At 52.6% G+C, this 23,307-nt stretch overlaps 1 protein-coding gene across 7 annotated transcripts in view; it reads right to left on the bottom strand.

Moving 5' to 3' along the window:
- Positions 1 to 23,307, bottom strand: part of SMARCA4 (SWI/SNF related, matrix associated, actin dependent regulator of chromatin, subfamily a, member 4) — a 126,319-nt gene that overhangs the window by 15,227 nt on the left and 87,785 nt on the right. For 2 of the 7 annotated variants that reach the window (XM_011994695.1, XM_011994687.1), the window contains 8 exons: positions 21,822 to 21,988; positions 19,319 to 19,482; positions 16,701 to 16,928; positions 16,350 to 16,448; positions 16,015 to 16,092; positions 15,084 to 15,302; positions 10,169 to 10,264; positions 8,668 to 8,921 (listed from right to left, as the gene is read on the bottom strand). In XM_011994695.1, coding sequence (XP_011850085.1) covers positions 8,668 to 8,921; positions 10,169 to 10,264; positions 15,084 to 15,302; positions 16,015 to 16,092; positions 16,350 to 16,448; positions 16,701 to 16,928; positions 19,319 to 19,482; positions 21,822 to 21,988 — 1,305 coding nt within the window. Of the gene's footprint in view, positions 1 to 8,667; positions 8,932 to 10,168; positions 10,265 to 15,083; positions 15,303 to 16,014; positions 16,093 to 16,349; positions 16,449 to 16,700; positions 16,929 to 19,318; positions 19,483 to 21,821; positions 21,989 to 23,307 lie in introns of all 7 variants that reach the window. The other 5 variants (XM_011994732.1, XM_011994740.1, XM_011994712.1 and 2 more) reach the window with 3 other exon arrangements.

The following is a 23,307-nucleotide window of genomic DNA, read 5'->3' as shown; positions in this document are numbered from 1 at the left end:
GCCACCATGCCTGGCTAATTTTTGTATTTTAATAGAGACAGGGTTTTGCCACATTGGCCAAGCTGTTCTCAAACTTCTGACCTCAAGTATCGGCCCGGCTCGGCCTCCCAAAGTGCTGGGATTACAGACGTGAGCCACTGCGCCCGGCCTGCATGGTCTTTATTGTAGCAGCATCTCTGCCCTATCACTGTCGTAGGAAGGCTGGTGGCTGGCGGGGTGGTCTTCAGCAGCCTGCCTGCTGAACCCATGTGGGCCAGCAGATGCCCTTCTCTGAGCCCTTACCAAGCACACCAAGGGGATGCCCCCTGACAAACATGCGGCCTTGACATTTGGACACAGTGCCCCAAATGCCTCAGCCACCAGCTGTCGACTGCTATAAAGAACCCAGGGAGGGAGGCGGAGATTGCAGTGAGCCAAGATTGTGCCACTGCACTCCAGCCTGGGCTACAGAGCAAGACTCCGTCTCAAAAAAAAAAAAAAAAAGAACCCAGGGAAGAAGGTATCAACTGGCAGTGCACAGCCCCACAAGTCTGAACCTGACCCAGAGTCACAGCGAACATTTCTGCATGTTCTGATTTTAAAGTAAAATCTCCTACATGCAACTTAATTTCTTCATTCTGGTTTCGATTTCTGGCAGGTTCCTCAATGTGGTTTGAGATTTCAAACCACCAAGGAGAAACGCCCTTGGCTGAGGGCAGGTGTGAGGCCCAGGGCCCCTGTGAGGCCCCTGGTGCTGGCACAGCCCCGCTCAAGCCCCTAGCCTCCCTCCAGCCTCTGCATGCACTGTGTCCTCTCTGCCTGGGACACCTGTCCCTCACCTCCCAGTGGACACTGCTCACGCTTCCTGTTCTGCTTATGTGGCCCTTCCCACTGGAGCCACCACAAGTCCCTGGACAGCAGAGGCCGGAACTGCCCACATGGTACCACAGAACACTCCAGCCTGTTCCCACTGTGGCCCCTGAGCAGGAGGGGCATGTCAGTGCACTCTGTGTACACAATGTAAAGGACAGTGGCTGTGAAGGCCGGCAGTGCCACACTCCGGGGCCTGGGGAGGAGGGGTCTTGTGGCTGTGAATCTGACTGCAGAGGAACAGAGTAAAAGCTTTCCAGGCAAGACAATTGGACACGTATGAGGAGGTCATCACAGAGGTCACGTCAAACACAATTCTGCCGGTATAAAATACAAACTAGGGGGCTGCAGGTATCTCCAACGATCAAAAACAATATTCGAAAAGATTCCACCTGACAGGAAGGGCGTCCCTGCCTCTCCTAAAGGGTCTGGCCCCAACACAGCAGCGGGTGCCCAGCTGAACCACTTCTGTCCTCAGATGTCACCACCTAGAGGGACCACGTGACTCCCACCTGTAGTCACGGGCACATTCTCCAGCTCGGCGAGGCAGGCTCCTGACACCGAATCCAGAGGATAACCTCCTGTGTTCACTCTGTGAATTGTCAGAACTCAGGTCTACACAGATGCCAATCTCTTTTCAGGCTTCACATTTAACTCAATTACAGAGTTCAACTAATTAGGGGTTTCTGAAAAGCAAACTAAAGAACAAAAATTCCGGCCAGGCGTGATGGTGGTGCACACCTGTAATCCCAGCTACTTGGGTGGCTGAGGCAGGAGAATCGCTTGAACCTGGAAGGTGGAGGTTGCAGGGAGCCAAGATCACGCCATGGCACTCCAGCCTGGGTGACAGAGTAAGACTCTGCCTCACACACACACAAAAAAATCCAATTAAAAATAATTTGTCTTTTCTTTTCTTGGAAAGGAGCAATTGAAAGTTGGAGACAAAAAAGTAAGCTGTTAGCGGTGTCTGACTTTATTCCATTCAAGCTCTTCTCAGCCTGGTGCAGCTGTGTGGCGCCAAGGAAGGGCCGAGTGACATGAGCACCACCTGCCACGCAGTTGGTAGCGTGGAACCTTCCATGGGTCTGACAGATGTGTCATACAGAATGTAACTTCTAGCCAATGATGGGCAAATAATAATAATAAAAAAGAACGTAACTTCACCCCAAATGAGGTCTTTTGCCCAGCGCTACTGGGAGGTGATCTCTGGGCACTTAGAATGTCACACCTAATGGGCGTCTCGGTTTACATGGGGTCTGGAACCAGTCCTAGGTTGGGGCTTTGGGCTATGTAGTTTCTGCTCGACCTGCAGAGGGGCTCGAGATGGAGGTCAGTCATGTGGGTAGCCGGCTGTGTCTTTATGACCAAGTCCCAGTAAAAATGCTTGACACAGGGTGGGTGCGGTGGCTCACGCCTGTAATCCCAACACTTCGGGGGGCTAAGGCAGGCGGAGCACTTAAGGTCAGGAGTTCGAGACCAGCCTGGCCAACATGGTGAAACCCCATCTCTACTAAAAATACAAAAATTAGCCAGGTGTGGTGGCGTAAGCCTGTAATCCCAGCTGCTCAGGAGGCTGAGACAGGAGAATTACTTCAATCCAGAGGCAGAGATTGCAGCGAGCCGAGATTGCACCATTGCACTCCAGCCTGAGTGACAGAGTGAAAACAAAATAAAACAAAACAAACTCTGGACACAGAGGCTTCTCTGGTTGGCAATGTTGTCAGCGTCACCAGGAACATGAGTGCTGTCTGCAACTCCACAGGGAGGAGACAAAGGAAAGTCCTGTGTCTGGAACCGTCCAGATCACCTCAAGTGATCCGCCCACCTTGGCCCCCAAGAGGCCCCATATACCTCTTGCCTTGGTTGATTTTAATCTGTAGCCTTGCACTGTAATAAATCATAACTGCAGGCGTAACAAGCTGAGAATGACGGCACGTGAGGGTGATCTTGCGAACTTTCCCCAAACCGTGCAACAGGGTGGACCCTGAGGTTGTTTTCCCTCATAGCTTCAAATTTCGTTAAGAATATCAGAAATATCCATTAACTACGCCAATTTTGTATCCAAACATCATGTTGGAAATTATTGCTAAATGGAGGCAGCTTTTCTTTCGCTTTTTTTTTTTTTTTTTTTTTTTGCAACAGGGTCTCACTCTGTCACCCACGCTGGAGTGCAGGGGGGTGATTATACCTCACTGTGGCCTTGGCCTCTTATGGTCCTCCTGCCTCAGCTTCCTGAAGAGCTGAGACAACAGGCATGCACTACCACACCTGGCTAATTTTTGTACTTTTTGCATAGGCGGGGTCTCCCTATGTTGCTGAGGTTGGTCTCGTATTCCTGGTCTCAAGGGATCCACACACCTCAGTCTTGCAAAGTTCTGGGATTACAGGGGTGAACTGCCACGCCCAGCTGAGGCAGCTTTTCAACGACTATCTTTCTTGACTTGATGTGCCCTATGTGATGTTTTCCTGTGCAAATCACATTACACTGAGTGGACAGACCCACACCTGCTGTGCTTCCAGCATTAAGGAGGCTTCCTTTTTTTTTTTTTTTTTTTTTGAGACGGAGTCTCGCTCTGTCACCCAAGCTGGAGTGCAGTGGCGTGATTTCCACTCACTGCAAGCTCTGCCTCCCAGGTTCACCCCATTCTCCTGCCTCAGCCTCCCGAGTAGCTGGGAATACAGGCGCCCGCCACCACGCCCAGCTAATTTTTGTATTTTTAGTAGAGACGGTGTTTCACCGTGTTAGCCAGGATGGTCTCGATCTCCTGACCTTGTGATCCACCCATCTCGGCCTCCCAAAGTGCTAGAATTACAGGCATGAGCCACCGCGCCCAGCCAGGAGGCTTTTTTTAATAGTCATCTTTGTTGTCCTACTTATAATTCCAACATAAGTTACTCCCAGTCTAATGGGCAACCCCCAGATCTGTGAATCCATCCATTCCAGGAAGATGTGAGGTTAAACTGAAAACATAAATCAAATCCCTCACTGAGGCACCCTCCCACAGGGGTCCCAGATAAGACAGGAGCACTGCTGTGTGACTGAAATGTCGGTATTCTCAAAACAGGTCTCAAAATCTCCACCAGAATTGCATGTCCTGAAACAGAACAGTTTCGATAAAGCAGTCACTTAGCAGTAAGAGTTAGGATTTGGGTTTTTTTTAAATCTTTTTTTTTTGAGATGGAGTCTCGCTCTGTCGCCCAGGCTGGAGTGCAGTGGCGCAATCTCGGCTCACTGAAAGCTCCACCTCCCGGGCTCATGCCATTCTCCTGCCTCAACCTCCCGAGTAGCTGGGATTACAGGCACCCGCCACCATGCCCAGCTAATATTTTTGTATTTTTAGTACAGACGGGGTTTCACTGTGTTAGCCAGGATGGTCTGGATCTCCTGACCTCGTGATCTGCCCACCTCGGCCTCCCAAAGTGCTGGGATTACAGGTGTGAGCCACCGTAACCGTCTTTTTTTTTTTTTTTAATAGAGACAGAGTCTCACTATGTTGTCCAGGCTCATCTGAAATCCTAGGCTCAGGTGATCCTCCGCCTCGGCCTCCCAAAGTGTTGGGATTACAGGCGTGAGCCACCATGTCCAGCCTGTACTGTTGTGGCTTTTTTGGGACAGGGTGTCACTCTCGTTGTCCAGGCTGGAGTGCAGTGGTACGATCATGGTGCACTGCAGCCTCAACTTCTCGAGCTTAGGTGATCCTCCAACCTAAACCTCCCGAGTAGCTGTGACTATAGGCAGGCACCACCATGCGTGGCTAATTTTTGTATTTTTTTGTAGAGATGGTTTTTCATCACATTGCCCAAATTGGTCTTGAACTCCTGGGCTCAAGAGATCCACCCACCTCGGCCTTCCAAAGTGCTGGGATTACAGGCATGAGCCACTGTGCCCAGCCGGAAGTTTTAATTTATTGTATGATTTATCATCAAATCTTACACAGGCTAGAAGACTGACTGTAGCAGCTGGGTGAGCCATTTCCTCTTTTGTCAGATGATATACAACTAAATATGACCCTAAGAGGGCTCTTTCTGTGAGTCTAAAATGAAAAACAAATGGACTAACACGGACATACGTTTTTGTCTGAAAATATTCAGGGTCTTAATAGGTTGAGCATGCTGTTTCTGTCTTTCTAAACCAAGGTGTAATGGAATGCAGAGAAGCGTACATATCTCATGTGTGCACCTTGGTGCATGTACACATCATATACACGTCCAGATCTACAGAGAGAATATCGCCAGTATCCTAGAAGGCTCATCATGTGGCTTTCCTGCTAATTCCCTTTCTCAAGGTAAGCACTGCTTGGCAGCCATCACTGTGGATCAGCTTCTGACTCTCACAGAACTGGAGGCACACAGTAGGCCCTCTTTAGCATCTGGCTTCTTTCACTCAATAACACGTAAGTTTCTTCCAGGTAGCAGTTTTCAGGTAGTCTGTTTTCACAGCTATTTGGGGCCCTGTACAATTACGCCCCCACGGATCCATGCCCCTGTAGATGGACACTGGGCTGATTCCTGTTTTGGGAGATTATGAGCAAAGTGGCTATGGCCATGTCTGTCTGTGTGGACATGTACTCAGCTCTCCTGGGTAGAATGAGGGCTGCAGGTTGCTGGGTCAGAGGGCATGTACAGGCTGAACCTCAGAAAATATTGTCTTCTGCAGTTTGATGGTTAAAAACAAGCAAAGCAAAACAGAAGAGACCGCCAAAGAGCTGCATACTCTACACGCAGGGTGTGAGGTCAGACTGCTTCAGACTTGCCAGCACTGATGGGCATTCGGCCATTCTAGGGCGGGTGCTGGCGCAAGTCACTCTGGTTTTAACGAGCATTTCCCTGAAGTTGTGATGCTAATGCAATGATGTGAGCACCTTTCCCTACACTGATTAGTCCTGGGATGTCCTGTGTAAGGAGGCATCTGTTCCTGGCTCCTGCCTAGCTTTAAATTGTGTTGTCTTTTCCGAATCTACGAGGGGTTTTCACTGTCTCCATCAGCGTGTCCATTAATAAACAGATGTTATTAATTTTAGTGAAGTCTAATTTCTCAATTGTTTGTAATTAGTGGCTTTTGGCTTCTGTGGAAGAAATCGATGCCTATTCATGAAGATTTTCTCCTGTGCTTTCTTCTAGAACTTTGTTTTACCTTTCATGTTCTTACATCTATAGTCCATGTCACGTGGATCCAAGTGCATGGTGTGTAGGGGGGGGCGGGGGGTCAGGGCTCATTTTCTCTACGTGGATACCCAGGAGACCAGTGTGATGGAGACGCCCGTGCTTTCCCCACTGCACTTCAAGGACCTTCTTCAGGTTGGTAATGTTAAGTTTCCCTCACAAGAATATCATTCCAAATAAAACATGGGGAGGGTCTGTCATTGTCATTAGATTTTTGAAAATTCAGTTTTTTTTGGTTTTTTTTTCAGATATTGTCTCACTCTGTCACCCAGGCTGGATTGTAGTGATGCAATCTTGGCTCGCTGCACCCTCTGCCTTCTGGGTTGAAGCGATTCTCGTGCCCTGCCTCCCAAGTAGCTGGGACCACAAGCACTCATCACCACGCCCAGTTCATTTCTTTTTTTGTATTTTTTGTAGAGATGAGGTTTCGCCATGTTGACCAGGCTGGTCTCAAACTCCTAACCTCAAGTGATCCGCCTGCCTAAGCCTCCCAAAGTACTGAGATTACATGGGCCACCATGCCCGGCCCGTATTTTTAAAAAGTATTCTGTATTTACTTTATTTTTTTAAGAGACAGGGTCTCACTCCATCACCCAGGCTGCAGTGCAGCTGTGTGATCACAGCTCACAGTAGCCTGGACCTGCTGTGCTCAAGTGATCCTCCCACCTCAGCCTCCCGAGTAGCGGGGACCCCAGGCGTGCGCCACTGCCCCCAGCCGTATCCCACACTTTAAGTAAGTTAAGTCCTCCACTCACTTTCCTCTTTGAGGACTTAGCCTTGGAGTTAGGTTTGTAAATTAGAGTCAATATTTTTTTTTCTCAATACTGACAATACATGATATTTTCAGATCTGGCATTGAATTTGAAAGTCTCTTTTCCTTCATCATCTGTTTCTCTTCCAATAATAAAATAACCTTTTTTTTTTGAGACAGACTCTCGCTCAGGCTGTAGAGCACTGATGTGATCTTGGCTCACTGCAACCTCCGCCTCCCGGCTCCAAGAGATTCTCCTACCTCAGCCTCCTGAGCAGCTGGGATTACAGGCGTGCACCACTACACTCGGCTAATTTTTGTAGTTTTAGTAGAGAAGGGGTTTCACAATATTGGCCAGGCTAGTTTCAAATTCCTAACCTCAAGCGATCAGCCCACCTCAGCCTCCCAAAGTGCTAGGATTACAGGCGTGAGCTACCGCGCCTGGCTAAAAGAACCTTTTAAAGCAGTATTTGTTTTTGGAGTTGAAGTTTTGCTCTGTCACCCACGGCTGGAATGCAATGGTGCAATCTTGGTCCATAGCAACCTCCACTTCCTGGGTTCAAGTGATTCTCCTGTCTCAGCCTCCTAAACAGCTGGAATTAAAGGCGTGTGCCACCACGTCCAGGTAATTTTTTTGTATTTTCAGTAAGGACGGGTTTTCACCATGTTGTCCAGGCTGGCCTCGAACTTCTGACCTCAAGTGATCCTCCCACTTCAGCCTCCCAAAGCGCTGGGTTGACAGGTGTGGGCTACCACGGCTGGCCTTACACAGTAATTTTTACCCATTTAGGCACTCCAATTGTTACCATCCTCTAAAACCTCACACTTGGTAAGATTCTCTCCAAACCATGCATGTGGGCTCCCTTCACTCTCCCCTCCAACAGACACAATTCCCCCACCCTCTGCTTCATGACTAACAGCAAATTGTTACTTTAAAATCAAACAGTACAACCTCCCCATTGCTGGGACAGCGGTACTGGCCAGTGTGTACCAGGAAGTGAAATAAGACCTTGGAGAGTGGAAGACTGGGTGAGTCCTGGGCTAGGCATGGGACTTACACCCCTTGCTGGCTCCTGCCCAGCTCTGTGACCTGCCCTGGGCTGGCAGAAGGTGCACACACCTCCCCGGGGAGGCGGTGAGAACATTCCTTTCTTCTTATTTAAATGGTGCTCATATAGAGTCACTCACGGAAAAGAATATTAGTAAATGAAAAATATATAAATGGCACTCATGATCCACCAACACGTTATGATCCACCACTGTGCTGTGGCCACAGCTGGAACCACATGCTGCCTCATATACGGGACATATCTGTGAGGACAGCGACCTCCAGGCTTGGAGCAGAGCCTGGCAGAGAGCAGGAATGTGGCCACCATCTCACCAACACAGAGACAGCACGGGGAGCCTGGGAGCGTCCAAGGACAGGAAAGGGCTGCCACTTTCTCTGCTCTAGACATGCCAGCCTCTTGTCGCCATCCTCCTGGCCACACGGGCAGCACCCATTACTGCCACATATCCCCTCATCCCACCTTGCCCCTTGAGGCCACCAGGCCACAGCTTTGGCAAAGCCTCTCCGCCTGCTGTGGCCTCTGCTGGTGCACCCTCCCAAACCTCCCATCTCTCAAGGCTCTGTTGCAATGTCCCCTTCCCCGAGACCCGCATCCCTGCCTCTCCTCTCGACCACATGTGACATTTCCTCTCATCACGGCGGAAACATGTGTGCTTCCCTGTTCCTGAAAGTGTGTTCCTCAGGGCCAGGCTCAAAGACAGAGATTCATTCAGTGTCTGTGGATGAGTGAAAGAGTGAGCGGCCCAAGCCTGAGTGTGCAGGGTCAGAATGCAGACGCCAGGGCTGCTCCCACAGGGACCCATGAAGGCCCCGCCCACCCCGCCTCCTCGCTTACCTGTCCTTGTACTTGATCACGGCATCCACAATCTTCTTCATCTTCTTGGTGAGGTTGGGTGGGTTCGGGGAGAGCTTCTCGGCAGGCGGCCGCCCACGCTTCTTCTGCTTCTTGCTCTCGTCGTCCTTGTCGCGGCTGCGGGTGCTGGTGGTCGGGGTGGAGGAGCCGGCATCGCTGTCTCGCTTGCGCTTCCGTGACGATTTCTTCTGCCGGACCTCCTCTTCGATCTCCTCCAGCGTACCCTCCTCGATGGCCTTCAGGGTCAATAGTAGTAAAATAGGACAGCCAGCACCCAGGTCGACAAGCAGAGGCCGTGACGCTATCCCGGGGGCCGGGCTGGGACACGGAGGAGGGCCCCCGCACCCACTCTCCCTCCAGTGTGGCGGGCTTGGGGCATAACACACACTGGACTCTCAAGAGGTCCCTGGGCTGCAGTGAAAGATCAGCACGGCCCCAGCAGGCACCCCACCCAAGCATGTCCTTAAAACACTAATGGTTGAATTTCTTGACCAAAAAAATAACTATCTTCTCTGTACAGAGAAGAATGTGCTCCTGAAATCCCTTCACCCAGGAGATGTTGACACCTCTGTTCCACACTCTCCCCATCTATTTCTTTTATTTACTTATTTATTTTTAGAGACAGGGTCTCGCTCTGTTGCCTAGGCTGGAGTTCAGTGGCACCATCATAGCTCACTGGAGTCTTGAACTCCAAGGGCTCAAGAGATCCTTTCACTTCAGCCGCTTAAGAAGCTGGGACTACAGGCACGTGTCACCACACTCAGCTAATTAAAAAAATATTTGTAGATATGGGGTCTCATTATGTTGCCCAGGGTTGTCTTGAACTCCTGGTCTCAAGCAATGCTCCTATCTTAGCCTCCCAAAGTGCTAGGTTTACAGATGTAAGCCACTGTGCCTGGCTTCCATCTATTTCTTCTTTCATATATCTATATATATAATTATTATTATTATTTTTTGGAGATGAAGTCTCGCTCTGTCACCAGGCTGGAGTGCAGTGGTGCAATCTCAGCTCACTGCAACTTCCGCCTCCCTGGTTCGGGCGATTCTCCTGCCTCACCCTCCTGAGTAGCTGGGATTACAGGCGCCAGCCACCACACCCAGCTAATTTCAGTATTTTTAGTAGAGATGGGGTTTCAAAATGTTGGCCAGGATGGTCTTGATCTCTTAACCTTGTGATCCGCCCACCTCAGCCTCCCAAAGTACTAGGAATACAGGCGTGAGTCACCGCACCCAGCCTATTTTTAAATTTTCTTAAACATGGGGTCTTGCTACATTGTCCTGGTTGGACTTGAACTCCTGGGCTCAAGTGATCCTCCCATCTTAGCCTCCTGAGTAGCTGGGCATAAAAAAAAAATTATTATAAATCATATATAACATAAAATTTACCATGGCAGCCATGTTCTATTACACAGTTTAGGGGCATCAGGCGCGTCCCCAGTGTTGTGCAGCCCTCAGCGCCACCCACCTCCAGAACTCTCCCCACCTTTGACGCACGTGTGCAGAACTGAAGGCCACGCTGGAATTGTAGCCCACGTGCCACACTGCTGGCTGTGTCATGGATATCTTTTCCTGTAATTTTCTACAACAAAATTTTTTAATGTCTGTTTAGTGTTTCAGTGCACAACGTGCCCTAATTTAGCCTCCCCTTGTTCTTGGGCATCTAGGTCATTTCCCTTTCTTTCTGAGACAGGGTCTCATTCTGTCGCCCAGGCTGGAGTGCAGTGGTGCAATCTCGGCTCACTGTAAACTCCGACTCCTAGAGGTTCCAGCGACTGTCCTGCCTCAGCCTCCCAAGTGGCTGGGATGGCAGGTGCCCGCCACCACGCCCGGTTAATTTTTGTATTTTTAGTAGAAATGGGTTTTCATCATGTTGGCCAGGTTGGTCTCGAGCTCCTGATCTCAGGTGATCCGCCCACCTTGGCCTCCCAAAGTGCTGGGATTACACGCATGTGTCACTGTGCCTGGCCATTTTTTTTTTTTTTTTTAAATAGAGACAAAGGTCTTGCTATTTTGCTCAGGCTGGTCTCAAACTCCCGAGCTGAAATGATCCTCCTGCTTTGGCTTCTCCAAGTGCTGGGATTATAGGCATGAGCTGCCAGGTCTGACCACTTTTTTTTTTTTTTTATTGTTGTTGCTATTTTAAGTAATGTATTGACAACTAACATTGTTTAAGACAGATTCCCTCATGGTAAAACTGCTGAGGAGAACATGAATATGAACAACATTAAGAGAATCCCCAGGTATTAATTCAATGGTACTAACTAATAACTTATCCCAATGGTTAAAAATGCAGTCTAGGTAGCCAGGTGTCTAGGGAATCCCGGAATTGGAAAAGGAAGGAGGGCCTGGACCCAAAAGCTGGTTGTTCCCCTCACACTGAGGCTGTGCCAGTGAGCTGGGCACTGTGCCTGGCGCTGAGGACACAGCAGTGACTCAAAGCAGCTGGGGCCCTTTCCCTTACCCTTGAAAGGGAGATGGTGATCAGATGGCAACATCCCACAAGTGGGGTGACAAACATGTCAGGTGCCAGGAAAGAGGGAAGAGAGAGACACCACAATGATGGAGCAGACGTGTCTTAAAGGAGATGAGAAGCTGAGAGCCTGAGGGGCCCGGGAGGAGGGAAGGCATCCGGGCCAAAGGAGCAGCATGGAGGGCACAGCAGGCAGGAGGCACCGGGAGAAGTCCCCCTGCAGACCCAGGGCAGAGCAGCAGGTGCCCCCAGACTCATGTCTACTTAAAACCTCAGAATGGGACCTTTTTTACAAATGAGGTCTTTACTCTTGGCATTAAGCTTTAAAACATGTTCTTAAAGGAGACAGAAGGGGACACAGAGAAGTCCCCATGAAGACAGAGGCAGAGATGGGGTGATGCTGCCCCAAGCCAGGAGGCTTCTAGAACCATCAGAAGCTGGAAAAGCCAAGGAAGGGTCCTTCCCTAGGGCCTCGAAGGGAACACAGCCCTGCCCACACCGTGGATTCAGACTTCTGACCCAGAATGGACAGAAAATAGTTCTGTTGCTTCAGGCTGCCACAGTCATGGCCATTTTCGATAGCGGCCATAGGAGCATTTTGAAGGCTTTGAGTTCACTTGGCAACAGATGTCTGCCAGAAGAGTGGTGCCAATTCCAAGGCCACCAGTAGTGGGGAGAGCGTGTTTTGTATAATATTTTTCACAACTGTGAATTTGAATATAATGTGTAATAAGATGGGCTCAATGGGAAAAAACAGTCTCTTCAACAAATGCTGCTGGTACAACTGGATTTCCACATACAAAAGGATGAAGATGGACCTCTACCTCACATCATGTATAAAATTTAATTCAAAATGGATCTTACATGCATCTACATGGAGGAGCTCAAACTATAACCCTCCTAGAAGAAAAGACAAGGGCAAGTCTTTGTGACCTTGGATATGGCAAAGGTTTCTTTTTTTTTTTTTTTTTTGAGACGGAGTCTCGCTCTGTCGCCCAGGCTGGAATGCAGTGGCGCGATCTCGGCTCACTGCAAGCTCCGCCTCCTGGGTTCACGCCATTCTCCTGCCTCAGCCTCCCGAGCAGCTGGGATTACAGGCGCCCGCCACCACACCCAGCTAATTTTTTTGTATTTTTAGTAGAGACGGGGTTTCACCATGTTTGCCAGGATGGTCTCGATCTCCTGACCTCATGATCCGCCCGCCTCAGCCTCCCAAAGTGCTGGGATTACAGGCATGAGCCATCGCGCCCGGCCGGCAATGGTTTCTTAGATACGACACCAAGGCACAGGTGAAAAAGAAAAATCAACTGCAAGTACAATGAAACACTTCTGTGCTTCAACGGATATCGAAGAAGTGAAAAACTGTGCAAAATGGCACAAAATATTTACAAATTATATCTGATAAGGCACCTGTAAATAACTTACAATTCAATATTAAGATAAATATATTTTAAATTTGGGTAAAGGATGATGTGAATAGACATGTCTTTACAGAGGATACACAAAGGGCCAATAAGCACATGAAAACATACTCCACACAGGGCCGGGCGCGGTGGCTCAAGCCTATAATCCCAGCACTTTGGGAGGCTGAGACGGGCGGATCACGAGGTCAGGAGATCGAGACCATCCTGGCTAACACGGTGAAACCCCGTCTCTACTAAAAAAAACACAAAAAACTAGCCGGGCGAGGTGGCGGGTGCCTGTAGTCCCAGCTACTCAGGAGGCTGAGGCAGGAGAATGGCGTAACCCCGGGAGGCGGAGCTTGCAGTGAGCTGAGATCCGGCCACTGCACTCCAGCTTGGGCGACAGAGCGAGACTTCGTCTCAAAAAAAAAAACAAAACATACTCCACACCATTAGCCATCAGAGAAATGCAAATCCAAACCACACTCAGATGGCACTTCATACCTGCTGGGATGGCTAGAATCAGCGGGCGAGGGAACAGCAAGGGTTGCTGAGGATGCTGAGAGGAACCCTCGTACACAGCTGGTGGGGCTGTGAATTGGCACAGTCACCAAGGAAACCAGGCTAGGGGTCCCTCAAAAGGTTTAACAGAGAATGTGACGAATCTGTACGAAGTAGGATCATTTCACCATCAAAGAATGAAGCACAACCACCTGCTGCATCACGCGTAAATACGTTAAGTTGCATGAAAAAAAGCCTGACACCAAAGCATCCTACACTGTAGGACTCCACTGACAGGAAACGCCCAGAACAGGCAAAACTATACGGACAGAAAGTACATCAGTGGTTGCCTGGGGCTGGGGAGAATCAATGAATTAACAGGAAATGGCAAGGCTTCTTGGGAGTGACGAGAATGTCCTAAAATGGACTGTGGTGATAGATGCACAACTCTTGGATACACTGAAGACGACTGTGTCATATACCCTAAAAGGGTGAATTGTATGGTATGTAAATTACACCTAGAAAAATGTGTACATAGAGCATCCGCATATGAACTGATCTTAAATTTAAAAGGCACTCACTGCCTCAAATATGCAAGGCTGAGGTGGTCACGGTGGCTTATGCCTGTAATCCCAGCTACTCTGGAGGCCGAGGCAGGTGGATTGCTTGAGCCCAGGAGTTTGAGACCAGCCTGGGTGACACAGTGAGACCCTGACTTTACAAAAAATTTAAAACTAGCCAGGCGTGGTGGTGTGTACCTGTTGTCCCAGCTACTCAGGGGGCCGAGGTGTGAGGATCACTTGAGCCCCCCAAGAACTGGAGGCCAGCCTGGGCACCATAGCAAGACTTTGTCTCTATTGAAAAAGAAAAAAATGCAGGGCCGGTGACACTCATACAGCAGTCAAACAGCTCTGCTGTCACACAGGTCTGCGGCAGGGCTCACACTCCGTCTTTTCAGGGCTTCTCTTCTGGGTCCTGGAGCGCTCTGCTCGGGAGGCTGGCTGGGGAACAGGATGGCCCGTCACCTGGGCTCCTGGTGTGTTTCAACAGCGCCCTCTGGTGCACAGCTTGGCAGGCAAGCTCATGAGTCTGGGCTGCTGAGGTCCCAGGAGGAGCCTGGGGCTGCTTGGCTACATGCGCTGGGCCACATGGCTCATTCCTGGGTATGGCACTTTGTACAGCATAGCCAAAAGCCGCCACCTGCCTTCTCGGAATTGTTACTTCAGGACATTTTTATGACACAACTTCATGGATGGAGTCTGAATCATCATCTCTGTAACTCAGAGCCCCTGAGATGGGAAGGGGTTTGATTTGTCACTGTAACCCCAGTGAGGACGTCAGTGCCAGGCACCTGTCACAATGTGCCTTAGGCTGGGAAGGGTGGGTCGGGGGAGGCCCCAGGAGCACTGCATGACTGACTCAGACATCTGTAGCTGCTGTTGCAGGGCCAGGTGCCACCTGCTGAGAAATGGCCCTCACGTCAGCTCCACAAGCAGCTGCCAGCCCTGTGCAGCGCCTGCCAGGTTCAGAGGCCCTTGGGGGCTTGCCCGCTCCTCCCTTCCCGTGATTGAGTCTCCCCAGCTCATGGGGGGGACTTGCCCAAAGTGAGGCTTCCTGGAGCCGGCAGTGCACCGCTTTGCAGGGTGCCTCAATAGTCCATGATTCACCCTTGTGCCTCCCTCCTGGCAGGTACTGGGAAAGCCAGCACTCCACTGAGATCAGCGACATGATTTTTAACCTCGGGAGGAGGTAAACCCTTGTACTTGAAAGACCAACCATACCCAGCAGCAGGTTTTGAGCTGCTCAGGAACTATGGGTCTTCCTTGCATTCTGAGGAGGAGCCAGAAGGACTTAACCATCCCTGGCCCAAATCAGAAGGCTCTCGGCTGTCCGCGGAGCCTGGCCAGGAGTGGCCCAAGGGGAGCGTTTTGGACCCAGGCCTGAGTCCTGGCGGTGGGCCCTCTGTCTCCCCAGCCCTGCCTGGCACTGGCCTGCGGGGCCTGCCGGGCCTCTCCGGCATGTACCTTGAGCCACTGCTTCTCTGTCAGTGAGTCGCTGTAGTCCACCTCCTTGCGGTGGCGGGAGCCGCGGCCAAACATCTTCTCCTCCTCCTCCTCACAGGTCAGGCGCTCCACCTCCGCATCATCCTTGATGATCCACGAAGGGAGCTCGTCCTCCTCCATGAGGCGCGGCTTCCGCTTGGGGTTGCGGGCCTCCTCGCGCCTGCGGTCCAGGTCCATGCGCTGGTGGGTAGGGAGGGAAAGGGAGAGGCATCAGCATGCGGGCACCAGGGGCACGCTAGAGCCAGAACGCCGGGCTCAGAAGGGCCTTTCTCTGCCCGTGGGGACCCATGCTGCTGCAAGAGTTAAACAGCAGCTCTTCATTGTTCGGTGGCTGACCCGGCCTGGCTACGTCCGACCCTGACCAGGGGCTCTGCCTCGGGAGGTAGAGGAAACTTGAAAAGATGGAAGGTTGCACAAGAGGGCTGCAGACCCCAGCAGAAGGGCGGCAGCTGCGCGGCACAGCGCCGGTGGAGGCATACAGCCTGCAGGCCAAGAGGCCCCTGCTTGGGTGCCTTACTTCCTGTTTCCCACCCAGGGGCGAGGGGGCTCTGCAACTGAAGGTCTGGTCAGTCCCTTGGCCTTGGATACGGCGAACTCCCTCTGAAAGGGAATGCATGAAGCCCTGAAGAGCCCGTTAGAAAACACAGCAGGTGGGGCAGGTCTAGGGTCACACACAGAATGGCTGGGTATGCATCTTGCCCTCCGACGCCATGCTCAGGAGACTGGGGGTGGAAGACAGGTCAGGCTGGAGGCATGAGTGGGCTGCACTGTGAGCTGTCCCCAGTTCCCTGACCTGCTGGGGACACCACCATGGGCACTAGGACCTCTGCTTTGCTCCTGGTGGCGGCACGGTGGGATGCCTGAACCATCCTGTCCAGCCCGCGGTGCTTACCATAAACAGATCAAACTCCTCCTCGTGCCGGGCGATCATCTGGTTGACGGTCTCGTCGTCAGGCACCTCGTCTTCCTCCTACAAGATTGCAAACTGTCAGCGCCGCTGCGGAGGGGCCGGGGTGGGCGGCTGCCAAGCTCAGAGGTGAGCGGCGGCGTCCGTGGGAATGAGCTGGTGGTCCCGGCACGGCTGCGGTGGATGGGGACCCACACGGCAGCGAAAGGCACACACACGCACACGCACACGCACGCTCCGTGGGACCAGGGCCCTTGCTGGCCGTCTCAGCCGAGAAGCCGAGGATTGAATGGGCATGGAGACTGAACTACCCCTCTCACCTTTAGAGGTGGCTCCTCCAAGTCGGGGTTGACGCCCGCTGGCGGAGGGGCAGTGTGGGCGAAGCTGGCACTGCCGCTGCCCGTGCTGCAGTGTCTGCTCTGTGGATAAATAGAGGACTTCAGTCTCCAGGGCTGTCAATCCGGCGTCTTTCACCAGCAGTTTAGGAAAAAAAAACCACTTCAAAGAAAAAGCAAGTACTCATCCTCTTTCCGTTCAGCCCACACTCCCTTTACTCCAAAGGGATGCAAAAAAAAAATAAGAGTGCAAAAAAGGTAAAAAAACAAAAATGAAAGCCGCTCATGCGTCCACCATTCACGCTGGGGAGGGGTCGGGGCCGGCGCTGGGCTCACCTCATCCTGCTCCTCATGCTCCAGGATGGCCTGCAAGAAGGCACGCCGCTCGTGGCTGGAGGACTTCTGGTCGAACATGCCAGCCTGGATCACCTTCTGGTCCACGTTGAGCTTGTACTTGGCCGCGGCTAGGATCTTCTCCTCCACGCTGTTGACTGTGCAGAGGCGGAGCACGCGCACCTCGTTCTGCTGCCCAATGCGGTGGGCTCGGTCCTGCGCTTGCAGGTCCTGGGGGAAGAGGTGCCAGTCAATCCCAAAGGAGCCCAGGAGGTCATAAAAGGGAAGGCGGCCTCCGATACTAGCTGGACAGGTGTGTTGTGAGTACCACTCTCAGCCTGGCAATTCTGCCCAGCCTGATCTGCCGCTGCACGAAGACAGAGCTGGTGGAGCCTGGGCCCCATGTGTCCCTGGGGGGAAGGGGGCTCTCATCACGTTCCTCCAGAAGTGCCACCTTCTACCTTACTGGGACCCAACAGATACTCGGGAAGAAAGCACCAACCCCCAGGGAGTTATATTCCCAAGCAGCTCCTGTGGCAGCGGCATGGCTCCCCACAGCGTGGACTTGCACAGTTGAGCACCATTTACAGGATGTGGCCAAAGCCTGGTGGCGTTGTGGCAGTGCTTGGTTTGGCTGTGGGCCCTGCCACTCTCAAAATGCACACAGAACTGGAACCAGGTCTCACCTCTGTGAGCCTCAAAACTCCCTCAGCTGACACGGGGCCCATCCCGTGGCTACTGCGTGGCTTGAATGAGTGAATAAGAACCAGGAACATGGCCCAGTGACAGGTGCAGTCAGCTCCCGACAACGCGGGTGCTGTGCCTGGGCTTTTTCTTTTCTTTTTTGAGACAAAGTCTCGCTCTGTCGCCCAGGCTGGAGTACAGTGGCGCGATCTCAGCTCACTGCAACCTCTGCCTCCCGAAGTTCAAGCAATTTTTCTGCCTCAGCTTCCTGAGTAGCTGGGGCTACAGACATACACCACCATGCCTGGCTAATTTTTGTATTTTTAGTAGAGACAGGGTTTCACCATGTTAGCCAGGCTGGTCTCGAACTCCTGACCTCAGCTGATCTGCCCACCTCGGCCTCCCAAAATGTTGGGATTACTGGCGTGAGTCACCATGTCTGGCCTGGGTTGTCAGTTTTATCATCACCCCAGCACAGAACGAGGAGGCTCCCATGAAATCCTGTCTGTGGGCCCAGGAGCTGCGGGACCAGGCTGAGTACCAGTGATGCTTCCGAAACTGAAGACTGGCACCCATGGGGTGGCAGAGGCCACAACTGGTAGGGACCAGGAGTGCCTTGTGTCTGCCGCTCAGCCCTCCTGCCCTGTCAGCACACTTCCTGGCAGGGCCAGCCCTTCCCAACGCACCCCAGGCCCTGAGGTGCAGCCTTTGTCTGCTGCCGGCCTGCCAACAGGGAGGCACAACCCAACCACCTCTCAGGAAACTGGCTGGTCACCAGGGTCTGGGCAGAAGCTACACCCCAGCCTGATAGTAAGAGGGCCATCAGTGACCACCAGGGCATTCACCCATCAGACCGGTGACAATTTACACACTGAGAACGCTGGTGCCCTCACGCTGCAGGGAAGGGCAGAGCACGTTCACACCCCAGCGGCGGGAGTGAAACCACTTTGGCAGAAGCAACCAGAACATGAAGAGGACAGTGCCTGGGCAGAGCGACGCCATGTCTGAGGGCTGAGCAGACCTAGGGTGCGCACAACACTCCGACAGAAAGAGGGACCCTGTGGGGCTGGTGAACAGGCTGATCAATAGAAAAGCCGGACGCCTGCCAACCACCAGAGTTTGAGAGCAGATGTCCTGGGGCGGCCATCTGCCGGGACGCCTGGTGGCCAATTAGACGGCCGGGTGGCTTCCAATGTGCACTCGGTAGTTGACACCCACTGCTTGGTGGAAGAGGCACATGCTAGACCACGCCTCATCTGTGTTAATCTCAGCACACACATGTGCGAAGGCAGACGGGCTGGCAGAGGCTCAGAACAGAGCAGGGTTGGAGAGGAAGGGAAAAGGGACTCCTGACCATGTCACTGGTGTTTGCATATTAAAAACAACAAGAACCTATTAGTCTTATAACGAAACAGAGAAAAGCTGTACGCATTTTCAATCTCTCGTAGCTATGTAACAGCATGACCTGGTATCCACCGACGCTGAGGCCCATGAGGGGTACACGGTTATGGAACAAGAGGAGGAAGTAAACGAACTGGCATGGAGTTCACCCCCAATTTTTCCTGAACAAGTGCCAGTGTGCCCACTCACAGGGCACGCTGCAGGGACCGCCCTACGGTAATGGCACAGATTGATCAGGGTACTTTCCACCTCCTCCTCATTGGTGCCATTCCAGGATTTAAGAAAAACCAAACCGACAGATGGCTTATACACTGCTTTCCCAATCAGAGGGAAAGGCTGTTTGTATTTTGGGAAATAGGAGGACCCCTCCTCTTTTCTCCCTGATGACCTATGGAGATACGGGTGCAGATCCTCCCGGCTCCTGGGGTCTACCACAATGTGGAGGAGACTGGAGGACCCTCAAGCCAGGGCCCGTGTCTCCTTGAGGTTTTGCAGGCAGCCCTTCCTTCTCGACCTGGGGCCCAGCCCGCTTTTACCTGGTGAGGATTCCAGTCGCTGTCGAAAATGATCACAGTGTCCGCCGACTGGAGGTTCAGGCCGAGCCCCCCGGCCCGGGTGCTAAGCAGGAAGATGAAGTACTCGGAGCCGGGCTCGTTGAAGGTTTTCAGCAGCATGCCCCGGTCCTCTGCCTTCGTGGTTCCTGACGGGCACAGAGAACAGGGTCAGAGAGGTGACCTCAGGGGTAGAGTGGGAACCCTGCTTCTGAGAGCAGGCGCAGGATCAGCGCCTGCCAGCACCCCCAGATCCCCGGCTCCGCACTCTCCACACAGGCCCGTGGGCCACTGGCGAGTAACCGGATTTCCAGTGTTTCACCACAAAATCCTCTCCACACATCCCAGAGATGAAAACAGGCCCCGCTGGGAGAACTAGAGGAGGTGGGCCTGGAGCGCAGAGCCCAGCACCCAGCTCACAGTAGGCCACAGCGTCAGCACAGCCACCAGCACCACAGCCCTGGACTCTCTCCCCTACTCTGCCGCGTGCCACTCCACGGGGAGCGGGAGACACAGCGGCCAATGCTGGCAACACTGCCGCTTGCAACACAAGGGACCTGGGGATGGGTGGACAGTGACTGTGGGTGCACCTGCCCTCAGCCCTGTCTCAAAAGGTTTTGTGGTTCACAAAGATAATCTTCCACAGGTAAGAGCATGGGGACCTTATAAACGGGGCTCGTATCCTTTCTGGCAGGATCGGTGTCCCCATGCCCCAGAAAACCCAAGTCCAGGAGCCAGTGCAGGTCTCCTGGGTGACAACCAAGGATGCCCTCAGCGTTGTGGACATTAAGGCAACGTCTACACTCCTTGGGCTGCTGGGAGTTCGGACGGAGGTGCCCTTGGAACACTGAAGTCATTTTGGTGATGAAATAAAAACCAGCCATTTCCTGCCACCAGCCTACATGTGCCCAGGCACAGTGTGGAAGCCCGTAGTAGCCTGGCCATCCGCCTGCTGTCCCGCCCTCTCGCAGGCTCCAGAGGTGCCCCTGGTACCCCAGCTCGGAGGAGGGGCTGAGGTGAGGGGCTACCCGGCTCCCAAATGCCAGCCCACTCACGGGAGTTGCAGTCTCAGGAGACTTCACTGAGCTCCTACCCTTCCTCCACTCTCAACAGATTCTCTATCCCTGTGGCTGTGACCACATCACATGCAGAGGACACATCTGTAGTTGAACTGACCAAAGTCCTTGTCCTTATGGAGTAGCCACAAAGGCACTGGGATGGGTGGGAACTGGGATCTCTCCTGGGGGAGTCAGGGATGCGACACAGATGGGACGGTCCTCAGGAAGCCTTGGCCCTCTCAAGGACGGGAGAAGCCGCTGGACAGACCAAAGGAGAGCAAAGGGTGGGGGGTGGCCCGGCCACGCGGACCCTGAAGGGTTTTGGTTTTCAGTCTCAAAGCAGTGGGAAGCCCCTAAGGATTAAGGCAAGCTGGGGAGACCCCTGCAAGACTCGTGTCTGTAGAGTGATCCTGGACAGAACCCCGGGGAGGACCTGTGGCTGGAGGGATGCAGAGAGCACATTCCGGATGGCACCTGGGCAGGTCGGCGCAGGTGGGGAACAATGAACTGGCTGAGCTGTGTCTGTCCCAGCAGCTCACGCTCGTGTTTCTCGTAAGCCCCGTTCTAGTAAATCTCACGGAGAACTCACTCCAGGGCCTCCCTGACCCACTGGGACTGACAGACAACATGTCTCACGTGCCCTGTCGGCGTCTCACAGCCTCTCCTCCCTGAGCTTCCGTGTGCTGGGGCAGGTGGGCACAAAAACACACACGGCGACCTCTCCCATCAGGGACCACAGGGCAGGCGGTTGGGCTGAAGGCCTCTCTCCGGCAGCTGCTGCTCCTGCCTGGAAGTGCTTGCTTCCCTCCCTCTGTGCTCGTCACAGAGTCTGATTCCAGCTCCAGGCCTGACCTGTGGCAAGGTGGCAGCCACTGGGCTGCTACAAATGGCCCAGCAATGGGCATGTGGCTCACAGCAGCCAAATGAGAGCCAGCCTGGGACCTGCTTTTGTTGGGGACACTGAGCAGGTAGAAGGGAAGCCAAGATGGAAGAAGGCAGAGTCAAGAGCTGGAGAACAGTCTCTCCAACATCGCCTGCATGCCTGGATCCAGCTGTACCTGAAGCATGTTTAACCTCCAGGGGTTAGAGCTATGTAAGCCTATCGCTGCTTTCTTCCCTGCGTCCACATGGGATGGAATTCTGGCACTTCCAGCTAAAGGTGCACAGGGCACCCCTTCCCCAGTGTACCCAGCAGTGCCGTGGAAAGACTGTCAGCCCAGGAGTCAGGACACCCGGCATCCAATCCAGGGCCCATCCCAGTGCTGAGTGCCCAAGACGCTCAGCCTGTGCCTAGGCCCACTCTGGCCACTGGACCCAGAGCGCCTGGGCCTTACCCTGCCTCACGGGAGGGAATGCCAGTGAGAAGCTTCTGTGGCAGCTGCAACGACAAAACTCTGTAACAAACGCCTCACTGGCTCATATGAACTCACCATCAAGCCTGAGGTATTTAAAGCCACGATATGCAAAGTAATCTTCCATGATGGTCATGAGGGAGGTCATTTGGCAGAACAGCAGCACTTTGTGGTTGGTTGCTCGGAGTTTGGGAAGAATTCTATCAAGAAGCTCGAATTTACCCGAGGCTCGGTACAGGTCCAGCCTGGAGTGTGGAGGAGACAGGAGAGAAGGCGCAGGATGTTAAACCCGGAAGCCTGCGGGCAGGTAAGGCAGGATGTGCATCGCCCGCCTCCAGGCCGGGCGTCGGGTTCAAGGGCACAGACATGCTTCCTAAGCAGACATCACCCAAAGCTTTGGCAAAGCCGTTTCCCCCAACTGAAATAAGCCCGGCCACCCTCGCTGGAAGGCACATTACCAGGGTGGCACATGTATTTCTCGTCTAACCCAGACACTCATGATGATGAAAGGAGGTGCTGTGGGTCACGTGGCCAGGACAACATGGGGGTAGAACAGGGGTGCTCCGGGAAGCTGGACCTTGTCTCCTTGCCTGATAAAGAAGCCCCAAGAGCAAATGCCACATTGGAGACACCCATGGTCTGCCAGACCCAGGAGGAAGGGCCACCTCGGCTTCTCACGTTCCCTTTAGCCAACACCCCAAGTGTGGTAGATGTGGACACTGAGGCTGGCAGGCGTACAATGTGATATGGCTGACCACATGACCAAGCCAGGCCTCTAGGCCTTGAAGCCAGGTGTATAGGACCCTGTTCCATAACTCAGTATAAAAAAACACATCAAAAAGAATTTGTGATGTTTTCATTAGGCGCCTCTCGTCTTGCAAATGGCTTAATACCCCAGGGGAACTGAATGGAGTCTTTAGCTGGAAGAATGCTTTTAGCAAGGTTCTTTGCAATGGTGAAAATCTAGACACAACATCCACATCCATTAGGAGCATAAAAGAGTCGGAGCTGCACCTTACAAAGGGTGCTATACAAAACACCCACATAGTATAAAGAGTGCCTCTATACTAGTGAACAGAGTTTAGGCTCAGAGAGGTTAAGAAAGCTGTCTAGAGTCACAGAGCTAGGAGGCAGCAGAGTGGGATCTGTAAGCCAGGAATCCTGCCTCAGGAATCCTGTCTCTTGGGGTTAATAGTGGTCAGCTCTCCGAGCACTAAAGATATGTATTATGGGGCCGGGTGCAGTGGCTCACGCCCATAATCCCAGCACTTTGGGAGGCCAAGGTGGGTGGATCACTTGAGGTCAGGAGTTCAAGATTAGCCTGGTCCACATGGTAAAACTCCGTCTCTACTAAAAATACAAAAAATTAGCTGGGCAGTGACAGGCGCCGGTAATCCCAGCTACTCGGGAGGCTGACGCAGAAGAATTGTTTGAACCCAGGAGGCAGAGGTTGCAGTGAGCCAAGATTGCGTCACTGCACTCTAGCCTGGGCAACAAGAGCAAAACTCCATCTCAAAAAAAAAAAAAAAATTTGTATTCTTTGTTTTGGATTTTTCTGTATTTT

The sequence above is a fragment of the Mandrillus leucophaeus genome, unplaced genomic scaffold (assembly GCF_000951045.1).
Source record: "Mandrillus leucophaeus isolate KB7577 unplaced genomic scaffold, Mleu.le_1.0 Scaffold112, whole genome shotgun sequence".
Classification (NCBI taxonomy): Eukaryota; Metazoa; Chordata; class Mammalia; order Primates; family Cercopithecidae; genus Mandrillus; species Mandrillus leucophaeus.
The sequence above is the reverse complement of the archived record's forward strand: the minus strand, read 5'-3'. Positions and strand labels throughout refer to the sequence as shown.